Genomic DNA, 17,442 nt, shown 5'->3' on the forward strand with positions numbered 1-17,442 from the left:
GCCACGTGTTGCAGCAGCGGGACCTTCATTCCTTTAACAGGCGAAAAACCGTATTTGCAGTTTTTCGGAACTCTCGAATATCAGGGGAGTACTGTAATCATGCTTAACTTCTGGGAATGCCCTCCAATCCAACTATACTCCTCCCTTAGCTACATCCCTTTTGAGTTGTACTATAAAATTTAAAATATAAAAGTGTGGATGATGTGGAGGGGCATTTTCAATATGACATCTAAATCCGAGTTTGGACATTTTGTGGAAAATATTCAAAAATCCAGTAGCAGACATCTATCTATTTCTTTCGAAAATGGCCATTTCTTAGATATCACACCTATACTACCGTGTTTCCCCAAAAATAAGCCCTAGTCTCGGAATTCGCCAGCAACTCTTCAACCCGACCCGCCCCCCCCCCCCCCACCACGCAGCCGAACCCCTGCTGACTCTCCATCCTGCCCTCCCCGCCGACCGCAAGCGAGCCCTATCTTCAACCGAAGCAGCGTCGGGACGGCAGCACTCTAAACAGGGTCCTTGGCCTTCTCCGTCGGGGATCTCATTCTGCCACGTAGCATTCCAGGTTTGGGGAGCAGTAACGGAAAAGATTGCCGAACGTCTTGTGTTTATGTATCGTAAAGAAGGTATTGATCACAAATGCTGAGATCTTTCTTGCACATATGGGATAAGGAGTCTGTCCCTGAATTCGGGGAAGTTTTAGGAAGGGTATTTTATATGCAATTCGATGAGTTATAGGAAGCCATTGTGCCTTAATCAATAACGGGGTCATGGGGGTCGAACTGCCTTGCTTTTCCTATTATTTTGATTGCTGTGGTCTGTATTATTTGCAAACGTCTGATTTCCTTTTGTGTAATACCTTTGCATAACGCATTACAGTATGGTAAATGGGAGCCTGAATTGTGTTCCCTGATGAAAACTTCTACATCTCATCTTCATTTTAGGTGTTTATTAAAGACATTACCCCCCCTTTTATCAAGCTGTTTTAGGATTTTTTAGCGCAAGTCAGCAAGGTAAGTGCTCCGACGCTCATAGGAATTCTATGAGTGTCAGAGCATTTACTGTACCCATCTGCACTAAAAACCTCCAGCACAGTTGGATAAAAGGGGCCGTTTATTATATACAAGCAGTCCCTGTTTTACGATCATACGACTTACGTCGGACTTATACTTACGAACGGGGGTCCTCGTTCTACTTTTGGTGTCCCAACGCACCCCTCTCCCTCCATGTCCCAACCCGTCCCTCTCTCTCCCTCCCTCCATTCTGTACCCCAAGTCCGTGCCTCCCTCTTCTGGCCGGCTCCCTCCTCTTTCCAGCCGCACTGATCCTATAAATGGTGCCTAAAGATAGGCACCATTTACAGAACTGTCAATCATCAGTTAGGCACCATTTACAGAATCCCACCTAAGCAGCCTCTAAATTGGCCTTGGGCGCCCCCTATCGATGCCAGGGTTTTTATGGCCTAAATATCAGCACACAAGTCCAATTTAGGCACCTAAATGGAAAACATTTCCAAGATACGCCCATATCTGCCCTTAACCACACCCACTTTCTGGCAGGCAACTACCAAGTTAGGTACCTACCACCCAAATAATTTTATTTTTTTGCCAATTATGATCTCATTACTGCTCATTAACAGCGCCAATTAAGCTAATTAAAAAGTTAAGGGCTCCTTTTACGAAGCCGCGTTAGCGGGTTTAAGCGCACGCAGCTTTTTTAGCGCACGCTAAACCCAACGCCAGCTCAATGCTGGCACTAGTGTCCAGCGCAGCCGGCAGTTTAGTGCACGCTACACCGCCAACGCGGCTTCGTAAAAGGAGCCCTAAGTCAGGCACCGAGATCGGCTAAGTGCGCCAATCTAGGTGCCTAACTTGAAGCGCCGTTTATAGAATCTGGGCCCAAATTCCTGCCCCTCGTCATAAAGCATTATCGCAGTTCCATCACCTTACGAATGCAAGCAAGAGTCTTCGCTTCCAGTTGTTCTGATGTTCGGTTCGCATCAGATCACCGACCGCACTCGGCTACTGCAAAAGATCACAGCTCTCGCAGACAATCAGGTTAGTTGTTTTATTCCCCCCCCCCCTTCCCGGCACGTTTCAAAAGATGTCTAGCAGGACAGCTGGAAGATAGAACAGTAGATGCAGTGTCTATGCTGCTTGATTGATTCCCTCCCCCCAGAAATCCGCATCACCCTTTCATCTGTCAGCTCACCTGAAGGCAAAATAGCTTTCGCTTCAGAGATCAGAAGGCATCCGTACTTAAGAGGTGTCGAAAGATGCAATTAATAGCTTTTGAGAGAGAGTTGTTCATTTCAGAGACGCCTCCACATAGCCAGCGTGTCTGCAATTAGTCATATCCAATGCGCTGTTTCAATAGTCGCAGAATCTTCTCTTGCACCGGGCGTAGAAAGCATTAATTCATAGAAACCTGGAGAACTATTAAGAGACCTCAGCATGTGCTGAATATAAAAAGCACAGAACAACTCGTGACTGAATCTGAAGCCAATATTAAAATAAAATTGGATTAGTGCTTGTTGAAATTCTAGCTAAGGTCCATGGCTGATATGCTCCTGAAAATGTTCTTTTATCAACAAAGAACCCAATAGAGGAGTACTGAACATAGGCAAAAAAAAAGAGAAAAAGTCTCCCCTGACCCAAATCGAGCGAGGGGGGAGGGGGGGAAGACAGCCCTGTCAAGTATACCTAATAAATGTTTATGTGACTGGGAAGTCCTCAGTACCACAGACAATGACATGAAAAGTCTGCTCAGTCTACCGCTGCTTCTCAAAGGTCCTGGCAAAGGCGGAGTACAGGAGGAAGGCAGAGCAACAGTGGCGCTGACATGCATCCAAGCATCCCCGGGATGGGACGCTGTCAGTGGCTGTCACATGGTCCACAGCTGCCAGAAAACATCTGAGACTACACAGTGAACATGGAAAACTCTCTGCACTCATTCTAACTCTGGCTACTGCCTCCTCCTCATTCCATTAATCCCATCTTCTTCAATCATACAATTTAGATGGGTAGCCCTATGAGGACAGAGAAATAGAAACATGATGGCAGATAAAGGTCAAATGGCCCAACTGCAGTAACCATTATCTCCTCCTCTCCCTATTGGCTAATGTTCTTAACATTTGCATCTCCTCTTCCTATAGGCTAAGGCTCTGTGCACCTGCATTGTGAGGTCATAGAGCTGCCCATCCACAGTAACCATTACCTCTTTCTCTCTCCGAGAGATCCCACGTGCCTATCCCAGGCCCTCTTGAATTCAGACACAGTCTCTGTCTTCCGGGAGTCTGTTCCACACATCTACCACATTTTCCGTAAAAAAGTATTTCCTCAGATTACTCCGGAGCCTATCACCTCTTGACGTCATCCTATGCCCTCTCTTACTGTACATGAATGCAAGGTTCCACAAATTTGAGACTACTGCTTCTTGTTTTAAGGATTTTACGTTAGATGATGACATAATCTGATGTAAGCAAATGTTGAATGTTCAGCAATTATCAGGAAGTAGTCGCCAGTCTGTGGCGTGAAACGAACATTCTTTAACTTATGCATACAGTACTCCCCCCGAAATTCGCAGGGGTTCCGTTCCATGAGCACCGACAAATTTTTTTTTAAAAACCGCAATAATTGGATGCAGTTTTAGGGGAGGCGGGAGAAGGCCACAGGGCCGGCTTTCTCTGTATCTTCGCGCCGTGTAGGTTGCCCGACTTCGGTGATGCGCTTTGTTTTGGGCTCACCCCTCTCCTCTTTACCGCAGAACCCCAGGAAGTGAAAAGTGCAACAGAACAACCTTGGGTGCTGGAGAAAGCGGCTGCACAGAGTGCTGGGTGTTCGCAGCACAGAACAGAAGTGTGCGGGGTAATATGAAAACCAGTATATTTTTGAGGGAAAAAAACCCCACGAAAGACTGGGGCCGCGAACACTGAACCACGAGTTCACGGGGGAGTACATGTACTGTATTCCTCTTTAAAAAAAAATTCAACTGTGCCATTTAACCCCCTTTTACAAGCCATGTTAGGCTTTTTTAATTGCCAGCCACGGCAGCCTTAGCTCCGACGTTCATAGAAATTCTATGAGCGTCAGAGCTAAAACTGTCGCAGCCAGCAATAAAAAAAAAGCCTAACTTGGCTTCGTAAAATCGGGTTAATTCTGCTTTGGAAATCAGCAGGTTCTCTGTAAATTCAGCAGGTTCCCACTTATACATTGTCAAATTGCTACAACACTTCTCCCTCCCTATTCGCAGGGGGTTAGGTGCAGAGCTGGCCCGCGAATAGGGAAAATTTGCGAATAACTTTTGGGCCGGCTCTGACTCACTCCCGGATCTTACCTGGTGGTCTAGCGGTGATGCAGGGAAGGAGCGATCTTCCTACACTCCTACTCCGTGCAGGACCGTGCGGCAAGTTCCCGTGGTCTCACAAAACTACAACAAGAACTCCCATTGTAGTCTCACGAGACCACAGGAACTCACAGCATGGCTCTGCATGGGGCAGGAGTGTAAGAAGATCGCTCCTGCCCCACGTCACTGCTAGACCACCAGGTAAAGTCCTTCTTGCTCCTGGGGCAGCTGCTCACCTCCTCCGCCTCCTCCTCCTCCAATCGCCCCCCCTCTGCCTCCGATCGCCTCCCTCCTCACCCCAATCCAAGTCCCAGGGCCGTTTTTTTTCGATGCGGGCTGCCTAAGCGATTCTCGAGGGGGGGGGGCTGGGGGGAAAAAATCACGAATATCGATACCACAAATGTTAAAACCGTGAATAGGGAGGGGGAAGTGTACTTGGATTTCTGCCAGATACTATGGCCTGGATTGGCCTCTGTTGGAAACAGAACTAGATGGACCACTGGCCTGACCCAGTATGGCTTTTCTTATGTTCTCATGTTCAGCCACTACCCTTTTCTCTTCAACCTAAGAATGATAGAAACCCCCTTCCCCAAGGTTTTGAATTGGAATGCCACATGTTGTTTTCAAATACTGTACAGAAAATGGTGGGGGAAAGTCTTCTAGTGTAGAAACCAGCTCAGAATATCTGGGCTAAATCCAGCTGTTGTGGTTTGCCTGAAATTCCACAGTTAAAGTGTAAGACTTTCTACCGCTGAGGCCCTGTTTAACATCAGAAATCCCAGAACACAGTTCAGAAATAGCAGAATGGCTAATGCAGCAGGCTGAGAAAGAGGGAAGCCAGGGTGCAAATCCTGAGGCTCCATCAGACCTTAGACAAATGGTGCCTACAAAAATGGTGCCTACTGTGTGTCGATCGCACTTAGGCGCCGTTTAAAGATTCGCAGCTAGTGGCACCTATGTAAAAAATTAGGCGCCTGAAAGGTAGACGAGGGTTTTAGAATAACACATTTCAGACGTCTAAGTTTTTGGAGAATCGCCCTTAGCAGCGCCTAAGTCACGCTCCGCCCATAGAAACGCCCACTTAGGTGTTTGCGATAAGCTTTTATAGAATCAGATAGGCGCCTATCATCAAATTAATTTTTTTAAGCAATTATTGAGCCTATTAAGGATTTTTTGTCAATTTAGTTAGGCATCCTTTAGAGAACTTGGCCCTAAATCAGTTCCAATAACAGGCACTCAACACCTCATAATTGATATTAATTTGAATTAATTGACAGGTGCCTGACTCGGCAGGCATGATTCTCTAAACCAGGGGGTGTCCAACCTTTTGACTTCCCTGAGCCACATTGGTCGAAAAAAATGTTTCTGGGGCCGCGCAAACGCTGCAGCAAGAGGGAGCCGGCAAGACGGTAAACACCAGGGGGCAGCAGAGGAAAACACTACATCGCCCTCGACCGGGGCCACACAAAATACTTCATGGGGCCGCATGCGGCCCTCGGGCCACAGGTTGGACACCCCTGCTCTAAACGTTAGGCATCTTGTCCATAGCACTTACCTAAAAGCGGGCAAGGTTAGGGACGGATCGTGGGCGTGTTTTGCAGTTAGGCGCCCGTTTATGACATAGGCAACACTGTGCGCCTAATTTAGGCCTAGGTATTTAGGCCAAGAAAACCCCGGCATAAATGCGGAAAACCTAAAAGTTAGGATGCCAAGTGACATCTAACGACACTCAGGAAACGCCAAGCGCGATTCTCTACAGCGCATCCGTCATAGAATCTCACTTAGAACTGCACTAGTCAACACCAATATTTCAGGTGACCTTATACAGAATCTGGCGTTTAGTGCCTCCTAAATAAGAGGCAGTAAGTTCTCCCGCATTAATATTTTTGGCAGGTCTCGCATGTTAATGGAAAAATTAGCGCAGGACCTATTTTAGTGAAGTGCTAGAAACAGGCTTAACAAGCAGAAGAGCCCACACAGAAGAGTACTAAACTCCTTTTTCAGCCCTTCTTAGCAAAAGGGCCCCTAAGTAGCTTGCCCAATTCAACAAGATGGTACAGCAGGAATCAACCCCAGTTCCCCTGGTTCTTAGCCCACTGTACTAACCAACTAGACCAGGGGTAGGCAATTCTGATCCTCGCGAGTCACAGGTTAGGTTTTCAAGATATATGTATGAGATGGATTTGCATGCACTGCCTCCTTGAGATGCAAATCTATCTCTTGTAGATATCCTCAAAACCTGACCTGCCTGTGGCTCTCGAGGACCGGAATTGCCTACCCCTGGACCGGACTAATCCTCCACTGAGGTAGTCTAGAATCTGCAAGGCCAATATTCAATGCCAATGCCCGGATAACCATCCGAGCAAGTAGAACCCGCGCCCAGAGAACTATCTAGGTACCAACACTGAATACCAGTGGTACTAGAGAATGACACGGGGAAAAAATCTGTCCCCGTCACCGTCTGTCCCCCTGTCCCTGTCTCCATAACATCCACCCTTCCCTCCCGCCACCTCACTGCCCTTCGGCACTCCTCACGTGGTCCGTGCATCTCCCTCCCTCCCCCTTACCTTCTCGGCACGTTTTAAGGTTTCAGAGTACTTGTTGAAAGGCGCCGGAGCCTACGTGCATTGCGTGCATGTGTGGGTGGAAGCTTCTCCTCTGACGCAACCGCGGTACACTGGGGAAGAGGAGAGGTACCGGCTGACTGTCCCGTGCTGCCGGCACCTCTTCTCTCTGCCGGTCTTTCTCTCGACGCAAGGCCCGTTTGAAGGGCCTTTGCGCATGCACCAATGGCGGCGCGCAGACATCACGCATGCGCATGACATCATCGTGTCAACGCCAGCACACTTCCGGGTGTCTTGAGCCTGGGTCACTAGGTTTAGTGCACCCCGGCTCGAAAAAGTTTGCACGAGACTGAAATTTCAGAGAAATCAAAATTCAAATCCCTCTGCTACCACTTGTGACCGTGGGGAAGTCGCTTACACCGAAGGTTAGGTGCCAGCATTTGCCTAGATCGCACCTACTGGTGCCTACCTGAAGTGTTTTAATTGCTTTTTAAGTGTCGCGATAATTGGTCACATCATTAAAAAACAATTAAAATCTCATTTTTAAATAAATTAGGTGGCACTAGGTGGTCTCTGGGACCGGCGCCTGAGTTCATGGTGCCCAGCTGTGCTGAAGCCCAGAACTGGGTGTGTTTGGGGTGGTGCCAGGCATCAGCGTCACTAGATGGCTGAAATTCTGCAAGGACCCTAGGCACTGGACATGCAGGCCTGTAAAACTCTGGCCTACATGGCCAGTGCCTAGGATCCTTGGCAGCATCGATTCTGTAAGCAGCATCTGTCCATGACTGGCGGGCTGCGGGTGCCCATTTTCTGGGCACTACTTATAGAATCAGCTGCTTAATGCTCGGGTACAAAGGCAGACTGAAACCCACCTTTTTGATATAGCCTTCAATCCTTAACCCTACTCCTCTGCCCTCCAACCCAGCCCGCTGATTAACCGTTCCCCTTAACTGTATCCATGACATCCTGTTTGTCTTTGGGAAGCAGAGCTGAGATTGTGATGTCATAATGCCTCATTCCACCAATAAGAGACAACCTCATCAGTGATGTCACAATGGCTTGATTGTCCTGAACTCCCCTCTGCCCTCCAACCCAGCCAGCAGATTAACCATTTCCCTTAACTGTATCCATGACATCCTGTTTGTTTGTTTTGCCTGTTTAGACTGTAAGCTCTTTCGAGCAGGGACTGTTTTCTTACTCTTTGTGACTCTGTACGGCGCTGCATGCATCTGGTAGCATTTTAGAAATAATTAATAGTAGTAGTAGTAGTAGACAGGGAAACATCTGGGGTATCTGAATATAATTTGCCTTGAGCTACTACTAAAAAGATGCGAGATAAATCCAAAATACTTTTCTTTCCTAGTCCCAGGGCGCCCCAAGTTTAACCTACCAGGAGTCTTTCCTTCCAACTACTCAGTGGCGTAGTAAGGGTGAAAGGTGCCCCTCCCCCATCTTCATACCCGCCCCTCCCCTTTCCCCATACCTTTTTAAATTCTCCGGCATGAGCAGCATGCCCACGTTGCTGTCGGCTTGCCCTTTGACACAACTTCCTAGGCAAGGATCCAGGAAGTGACGTTGGAGGAAGAGCCGACGCTGGCGCGTGCATGTTAGGTTTGCTGCTTGCGCTGCGAACATCAAAGAGCTACGAGGGAAGGAGCATGCACACCCACAGTAGTGGGGAGGTGGAGAGGAAAGATGGGAGCCAGTGCCCCCCCCCCACCAAGACTGCACCCAGGGCAGCCCCCCCTTTCTATGCCACTGAACACACACGAAAACGGTGTCCAGACAAACCCGCTCAGACAATCGTGCGCAGGATGTCAGTGTACTAGATTTCAACACTATTTTAAAATGTTCAGGGGGGGAACCCCCCACTTTACTTAAAAATGTTGGCACTTCCATTGGGGGGTGGGGGAACCCCCCACTACAGAGCAAACAGTAATTTTTTGCCCTAAAAAAACAGGGGAAAAGGCTGTCTTCTCTGTAACGGGGGTTCCCCCCCCCCACGCCCACCCCCAAAGGGAGCACCAACATTTATAACTAAAGTGGCGGGGTTCCATCCCTCCCCCTTCACAGCGCTTTCAAATAGTGTTCAAATCCAGTGCGCTGACATGTCTGGGCGGGTTTCATCTAGGAGCCCATGAAAAAAAAAAAACCACTGCAGCATTGGTAACAAATCTTGTGAAACTGTCACTTTGGTTTCCAAATACCCGCTGAGAAGGCCGTCAATCACAAACAATGGCAAATTTAGCTAATCTGCATGTCATTAAAGGCATTGTACTGCTTTGCTGCCGATTCTATTGCAAATCAACAAAACCACTTTGTAGTAAGTTATGTTAATACGTTTCTTTTGTCTAAAAGACAACCATTAACCAGATGAGTAGGTTGCTATCAAACTCATGGTAGGATATACATGGATGCCTTAATCAAATGAATCTCCCCCCTACCACACACACACATCTCTTTTAATTATATCTATTTGAAAAGGAAGTCCTTTGTAATTAAGTGACATAAGACCAGGTGTTTTGCGATCGTGACCAATTCCTCTCCCTTGTGGGCAACTGGAGCTGAGGAGAATGGCATAGTGGTTAGAGCTGCAGTCTCAATACTCCAAGGTTATGGGTTCAAATCCTGTGCAAGTCACTTAATCCTTCACAGCCCCAGCTACATTGCATTATGAGCCCACCAGGACAGACAAGGAAAATGACCGAGCACCTGATGTTCCGAGCTCCTTTGGGAGCACAGGCTAAAAATTTTAGTAAATAAATAAGTAACACCACAATTGGTTAAAATGGTGAAATCTCAGTTAAGGAAAACTGACTTGCGGTATATTCATAAGAACATGAGAATAGCCTTACTGGGTCAGAACAATGGTCTATCTATCCCAGCATCCCAATCCAAGTCACAAGTACCTGGCAAAAACCCAAATAGTGGCAGCATTTCATGCTACCGTCCCATGTCTGTCTCAATGACAGACTTATGGACGTTTCCTCCAAGAACTTGTCCAAATCTTTTTTAAAACCATCTACATTCTCTCCTTCTTCTCTGAGTGTCCTTGGAAACATCAGGAAACATTAATATTTTTTGTCCCCAAAATTTTTTTTGACTTATTCTTAAAAAAATAATCTCATTATCCAGTCCTTATCAGGCGCTAACGCCACTGTTACTAGTAACGTTGCTGGTTTCACAAGAGTTTCCTCAGAAGTTTCCAATAATTCGGAAACATCCAAAGGCTTATCCTGACTCAGAGAGAAGAAGGAGAGAATTTCTGTTGATGAGACCAGCAGTTACTTCTATTGGTGGTGTGTTTTTCTTACGCTATCCATGTAAATGCATAATTAGATATAAATCCTTTAAATATGTTTTCTTTGATCCATCCCAGCTGACTGGGTTTTTGTCTCCAAAACGCCTTGATAAAGAATAGATATGACAACCTCTAAATGAAGAATCAATCTCCTACCATTATAGGCTGTCTTTTTCTTCTTTCCTTGCTTCCTATATTATGTTTAGTCACTTAATGAATCTTGGTATCTCTAGATGTTGAGGACTTGAGAATGACAGAATTAATTGAATTTTTGAAATATGATTTGTTGTTCTTCGTAAATTGGCGATTTTATTTCTGTTTCTTTCTGTTCAAGATGTTTATGCTTGGAAATGCATTTTGAAAATTGCATAAATAAATTAAAAAAACAAAAAAAAACCCATCTACATTAACTGCTTTTACCACATCCTCTGGCAACACGTTCCGGAGCTTAACTATTCTCCGAGTGAAAAAAATATTTCATCTAGTATCCCCTAGTCTTTGTAAATCCTGATGCTTATGAAAACTTTGAGGTCAATATTCAAAGCAATTCATTTATTTTAGTATTCATATACCACTTATAGCCTAAGTGGTTTAAATTCAGGTATGCAAATCATTTTTCCCTATCTGTCCTGGTGGACTCTCTATCTAATTGACCTGGGACAATGGGGGATTAAGTGACTTGCCCAAGGTCACAAGGGTCAGCACAGGGTTTTTGAACCCACAACCTCAGGGTGGCAAAACCTTAGCTCTAACCACTGCACCACATACTCCCTGACCAGAAATGGCTCCTGGCCAGTTAAATCACTTGTATGAGGTCATTCGCCAATACTCAGCAGTATTTAACCAGTCAGTGCTACTGAATTTCACCACAGACCCCTAAATGCAAAGTCAGCTATTTGTGACTGGTCTGGGGGCAGAGTTGGCACTTATGTGGTTAAGTGACAATATTCAGCACTTAACCACCTCAGTTAAGCAGCCATACTGGACCGCATAAAGCATGGTACTAGCTTTATATGGTGTTGCTTCAGCAGTTAAGTGCTGGATATCGCACCTACCGTAATCGCATAAAAGATAGCTGGCCGCATAAACCCATATATGTAATGCTGGTGCCCAGACATGGCCCGACATTGAATACCTGGGGGAAAAATGCTGGCAGTGGATAAGTAACCGGTCACCGCTGCTAGCTGAAGACTAACCCTTTAGTTAACAACTAGCCAAAGTTCAGAAGCCAAATCAAAGCTAAAAATTAGACCACACTGAACTGTTAAATAAGCAGGTGTCTTAAGATCATTTAGATGCTAGAAAAACAGAGAAAATTGCTCGGCAAGACTCAATTGCGAGTACATAAATCACACGAGGGCAATTTTCAGTCTACTGGACCTAGGAGCCAACTTACAAAGAGAAATTCCCTGCGGAGTTTCCCTGTGAGAATTCTGGAACTGACTGGTAATAGGGGATTTTTTTTTTTTTAACCCTGCGTACTTTGCAGGCAGGGCTAACTCTAAGCTAACTTGCACCCTGTATGAACCCTGAAATTCATGCCCCCTCCACTTCAATGGTGGCAACTTCAGCACAGCACTTTCTTTTAGTAGTGATGGTGACTAGTACAGTTTCCTCCTTTCTCTGTCCTTCCAGCGGCCCCCGTTGTCTGCACTCCTTAACCCTATACCAGGACTATATTATCGCCATGACCATGATGCCCACAAGGTGGTGCCACCTTGTGCATGGCATACTGCAATCCCATAGGCACTGCACATAAAAAGCTAATCCTGTTTGCAGGTGCACTTGTTTGAGGGATTTCAGAATGAAATCCCTGCCCGTACTTTATCAGGTGCCACTCCCCCCAGTCAACCCCAAGCATCATTCCTTCTCCTTGCATATCTCCAACAAGCCTTCCTAAATAAACAGGCTTTAAGCTATTTCCTAAATATAAGAAAATTTGTCTTTTCTTAAGTCCTTGGAAGGGGGGGGGGAGGCAGTATTTTCTAGCAATCGTGGATTCTGAACAGAGGGTGTGCTAAGGTGCAAGCTAGCCTTTACTGGAGGAGTAATGGTTACAGCAGCAAGCTTAGACCCAGAGAAGCCCTGTCCAAATCCCACTGTGGTTCCCTGTGACCTTGGACAAGTCACTTAACATTCCACTAAGCAACCTTAGGCACTACCATGTGCTTAACAGGACACACTAACATGCCCTGTGTTAGCTTAGGCATGTGCACACGCTAGCTGCGTGCAAATTATTTTTTACTAATTTTCTGAGGGGCATGACAGGGGCAGAGAGTAGGCGTTCCTGCGTTAGTACATCTATGCAATGACATAGTGAGGGTAGGAGGCGCCCCCCCCCCACACCCACACACATCCACCTCCCCCCACTACTTCCGTGTCCCTGCTCCTTCCCCTCCCCCATCACACTCACGCACTCCCATCCCCTCCCAGACCTCTTTAAATCTTCACCAGCGTGAGCAGCTTCTCCAGCCTGGCTGTTCCTCTGATGTCACTTCCTGGCCCCGCAACCCGGAAGCGATTTCAGAAGTGAGCCAGGCTGGCGCGAGCAGCTGGCCAGAACAGTTGCTCGCACTGATGATGATTTTAAAAAGGTATGAGGGGGGAGGGCGTGAGCGTGGCATGGGGGCGCAGACGTCCCAACCAAGATGGTGCCTGGGGCAGACCCCCACCTCCACCCTCTGTTACTATGCTACATTGCTAACTGGATAGCACCTGGTTAATGCAAAAGCCCTTACCCACCCCCTAAATAGATAGCAGTAAGTGTTCACAGGGCAACTTTTTAAAATGGTTGCACTCTAATGCAGTGTTCTTCAACCACCGGTCCACGGACCAGTGCCGGTCCACAGAAACTTCCTGCTGGTCCACAGGGCCGGCATGTGCATCAGGCCCAAAACTGTGTTCTTCAACTGCCGGCCCGCGGTGCGATCAATGCATTGTTAATAAGATTATATTGTGTGTATATATGAAAAATGAATGGAAAAAAATAGTATTACAATTAGGACTATGGGGGCAGGGTCTGGGGTGGAGATTGGGTAGAGATGGGCAGGGTCTGGCCCATGACTTAGCCCAGTGTTCTTCAACCGCCGGTCCGCGGACCGATGCCGGTCCACAAAATAATTATTTTATTTCTGCCGGTCTATACGTGTAAAAAGGTTGCAGAATACTGCTCTAAGTAATATTATGGCACAGTCATAAACTAAATTAATGGAAAATAAGGGAATGGGGGGGGGGAGGTTACAGCCATGATAAAAATGGTCTTAGGGTGCAGGAAAGACCCACATAAGAGATTGCTAAAGCCACTCCTCCCACAGCTTTGTAAAAGGACCCCTTAGATTTTAAGCCTTCCAAGGACAGGGAAATTTCCTAGTGTGTCTGAATGTAACTCATTTTGAGCTACAACTGATCACATTGTGTTGATTTTATTGTCGGGGATTCCGATATGCACTTGAAACATGAATGAAATTAATAAGAATGCATTAACCAAGATACGACCCCCGCCTCCCCTCCTGTTCACCGCTGCTGGACACTTTAACAACCGAGAGTCAAGTGGAAAGACCCAGCAGGTCCGAATAAACTGCTTTCCCCCCTCCCACGCCTCCGTTCACCCAGAAGATTTAATGCCCCCTGCTCTTTGGAAGAGCTTTACTGACCACACTATTCAATCAATTAATTTCCTAGCCAGACTTCCTCCCCCCTTTTCAAAGCTACAGGGTATTTTACTGAATCCTTTTTTCCTCATGAATGGCATCCTGTACTCACTGACTGTTCAATGTCCTCTTCACAATTTGTATCCAGCTTTTCGCTGGTTTTTCTTCAACCATTTCAATGTAACTTGTCAAAAATTATATAGTAACCTCTGTATATCTTTCCTCTTGCCAATTTGCACCATGTAATCACTGACCGCCCAGTGATCTCTTCTTTATTTGTACACTGTAATTCGCCGACTGTACAGCTTATCTTCACTGTGAACCGCCTAGAAGTCGCAAGATTATGGCGGTATAGAAAAATAAAGTTATTATTATTATTAAGAACTTTGATCCGCGCATACTGTAGACCCAGTTGTTAGAACCATGTACAATTAACCAAACCCAGCACCAAACTAGCTGCCACCACACACAATACGATTGCTTTAAATAAAACTCCATCCAGTCGATGCATCTGTAAAACTTTACGAAGCAGCAAACCGTACAAAATAGGCTATCAAAACCGCACACACACACGCCTGCATGTTTTAAAATTGAGATAATTGCTATATAGCTAAGCAGCGGCTCCAGGAAACGCTGACCTCGAGAATTTCAGGGCATTTTCAGGATGCTTTTAGACCCAAGCTCACTCTGAAAGCCAAAGCGGTGAACCTTTAAGGTCGGCCAAGCGCCAATAAACGTTATGGGTAAACTAGCAGCAGGTCTGCTCCCTCTGCAGCAAATATTCCGATATCTTGGGCTAATTACTTAATGCATTTACAATCAAAACCCATTTGGCCTAGGAACGGATCGAAATACATACGCTGCAAAGTAGAGCAGATCAATTATTTAACCGATGAGAGAGCAGTTTGCCGATTTCAGACGCATTTAAAACAACAAAAAACTAAAGGAAATAAGGTGAAACCTTATTTTATTGCACTAAATGCATTTTTTGATTAGCTTTTGGAAGGTAATAACCCTTCTTCAGATCAGAAAGAAGCAAATGTTGACATATAATCAGTATATACAACACCATTCTATTCCGAGAAGTAACTCCAAATCCAACCAAGTCCAGCAACAGTATTATAATGAGTGGTAACTATGAAAAGCTGGTTTTAAAGAAAGGTTTGGACAAATTCCTGGAGGAAAAGTCCATAGTCTGTTATTAAGACATGGAGGAAGCCACTGCTTGCCCTGGATCGGTAGCAGGGAATGTTGCTACCGTTTGGGGTTCCAGAATCTTATGTTGCTCTTTGGGATTCCAGAATCTTGCTATTCTTTAGGATTCTGAATGGAATCTTTCTACCCTTTGGTGTTCTGGAATCTTATGTTGCTCTTTGGGATTCCAGAATCTTGCTATTCTTTAGGATTCTAAATGGAATGTTGCTATTCTTTGGTGTTTTGGAATCTTATGTTGCTCTTTGGGATTCCAGAATCTTACTATTCTTTAGGATTCTGAATGGAATCTTGCTACTCTTTGGGGTTCCGGAATCTTTTGTTACTCTCTGGGATTCCATAATCTTGCTATTCTTTAGGGTTCTAAATGGAATGTTGCTATTCTTTGGTGTTTTGGAATCTTATGTTGCTCTTTGGGATTCCAGAATCTTACTATTCTTTAGGATTCTGAATGGAATCTTGCTACTCTTTGGGGTTCCGGAATCTTTTGTTACTCTCTGGGATTCCATAATCTTGCTATTCTTTAGGGTTCTAAATGGAATGTTGCTATTCTTTGGTGTTCCGGAATCTTATGTTGTTCTTTGGGATTCCAGAATCTTATTATTCTTTAGGATTCTGAATGGAATGTTGCTACTCTTTGGGTTTTGGCCGGTAATAGGGACCTGGATTGGCCCCCGTGAGAACGGGCTTCTGGGCTTGATGGACCATTGGTCTGACCCAGCAAGGCTATTCTTACGTGTCCCTAGTTCAAAGATCTTTGCAACCAACGGATCAATGTTTGCTTACCACTCGGCCCGAAAACCTTTCAATGGCTCGCTTCACTTTGCCGTAGGTCCCTTTGCCCAAGGTCTCCTGCAACTCGTATCTGTGCTTCAGGTTGTGCTTGTGGTGATGCCTCTTCACCCCGTGCTGCTTCCTCGACCCAGGAGAGGGGGACAGCGGCGGGGTCGGGGGAGACGGGGCGGGGGACGGAGACCCCTCTTCCTGCTCCAGCATAGGCACCGATTCCCTCTCGCCCGGGTCCGACCCCGGCGAAGTGCCGGCAGCAGCGCAGGTCCCGGAGCCCGCCCCGGCGGCAGCACCGCCGTCCATGGCAGGCTGCCAAGCGGGCACTCGCAGGCGGAGCAGCAGCCGCCGCCGCCGCCTTCAGGACAGGGAGCACACGGTCACCATTTCCCTCCCCCCCTCAGCCCCGGCAAAGCACACAAGAAAGCCCCCCACCCCACCGGGGATCGCGGAGGGGCCCAGGCAGCGAAACAGGTGAGACGGCAGCAACTAAGCAGATGCTGGCCGGAGCAGTCACCCCCGTGCCGGCGACAACGCCTTCATGCTGCCGTCTGGGCTCTTTTGTGCAGCAACGGGGCGGGCGCGAAAACCAGATATCTCTAAAGCATGACCGTGCGCGCCCGGGATCACGCGCGGCGCGTGCTGAGCCCCCACTTTGCCGAGCTCTATTTGGTTCGGCCTCGGAGGTGGGGGTTGTCTCAGCCCGGCGGCCGCTGCTGTTGGTTTGGGGATTTTTTTTTTATTTTTTTCCCTCGCAATCGTTCTCCGGCCGCTAGTCTCCCGCGAGGGGACGGCGCGAACCGCCCGAGCTCCTCATGTTCCCTTTCGGCGGACCTGCGGCTCGTCGGAGGCGCGCGGCGTACGCTCGCGGGACGCTGTCTCGCTCTGGCCCAAGCCCCGATCCCCCTTCATGTCCTAGCGGATCGCGGACGAAAAAGGGGAAAGCCCGGGGGCGGGGCCAGACTTCGACTCCCTCCCCCCCTTGGCTTCGCTCGCGCGCACCAGCAGCTGGACTGAGGGCCCGTGGGGTAAGGATTTGCGCGCGGGGGGGGGGGGGGGTGACGCGCATTTCACTTTCATTGCGGAAACTCCACATCAGCAGCGCCTGAAAAAGAAAAGTCAGGCGCGCTCCGAGACGGATTTCTTTTTCCCCTCAAAGGCAACGTAAACGTTGCTTCCCAGGCCACAATTCTTTTTTTTTTTTTTTTGCGTGATAGGCAAATTCCACTGGCCACCATGCAGTGGAAAGAGACAAGCCCTATGCATGATACCAGTGGAAAGTTTTCAAGTGAGGGATTAGGAGATGAAAAGAGGGAGGTGGGATTCAGGCATTGCGTAGGCTGTAATTTTGTAGGATGAAAATTAAGAAAACTGAATGATGGCAGCTCCTCAGAGCAGTGAAATCCACACTGGAAAACGACAAAAAAAATATACATATATATATACATATATGCATTAAAAAAATATATATATATGTATATTTTTTTTTTTAAATGCATGACTTCCAGTTTCTTTAACCCCCCCCCCCCCCCCCACACACACACACACACACCCAAGCTTGCATCTACATTTTCTTTTG

The 17,442-nt window shown here is 47.0% G+C and overlaps 1 protein-coding gene across 1 annotated transcript in view; it reads right to left on the reverse strand.

Moving 5' to 3' along the window:
* Window positions 1-16,844, reverse strand: part of NUAK1 (NUAK family kinase 1) — a 120,697-nt gene extending 103,853 nt beyond the window's left edge. Inside the window, exon 1 of the mRNA XM_033952671.1 lies at window positions 15,864-16,844. Coding sequence (XP_033808562.1) covers window positions 15,864-16,169 — 306 coding nt within the window. The 5' untranslated portion in view covers window positions 16,170-16,844. The remainder of the gene's footprint in view (window positions 1-15,863) is intronic.
* Window positions 16,845-17,442: the final 598 nt, after the last annotated feature.

This window comes from Geotrypetes seraphini, chromosome 7, assembly GCF_902459505.1.
Source record: "Geotrypetes seraphini chromosome 7, aGeoSer1.1, whole genome shotgun sequence".
NCBI classification, from domain to species: Eukaryota; Metazoa; Chordata; class Amphibia; order Gymnophiona; family Dermophiidae; genus Geotrypetes; species Geotrypetes seraphini.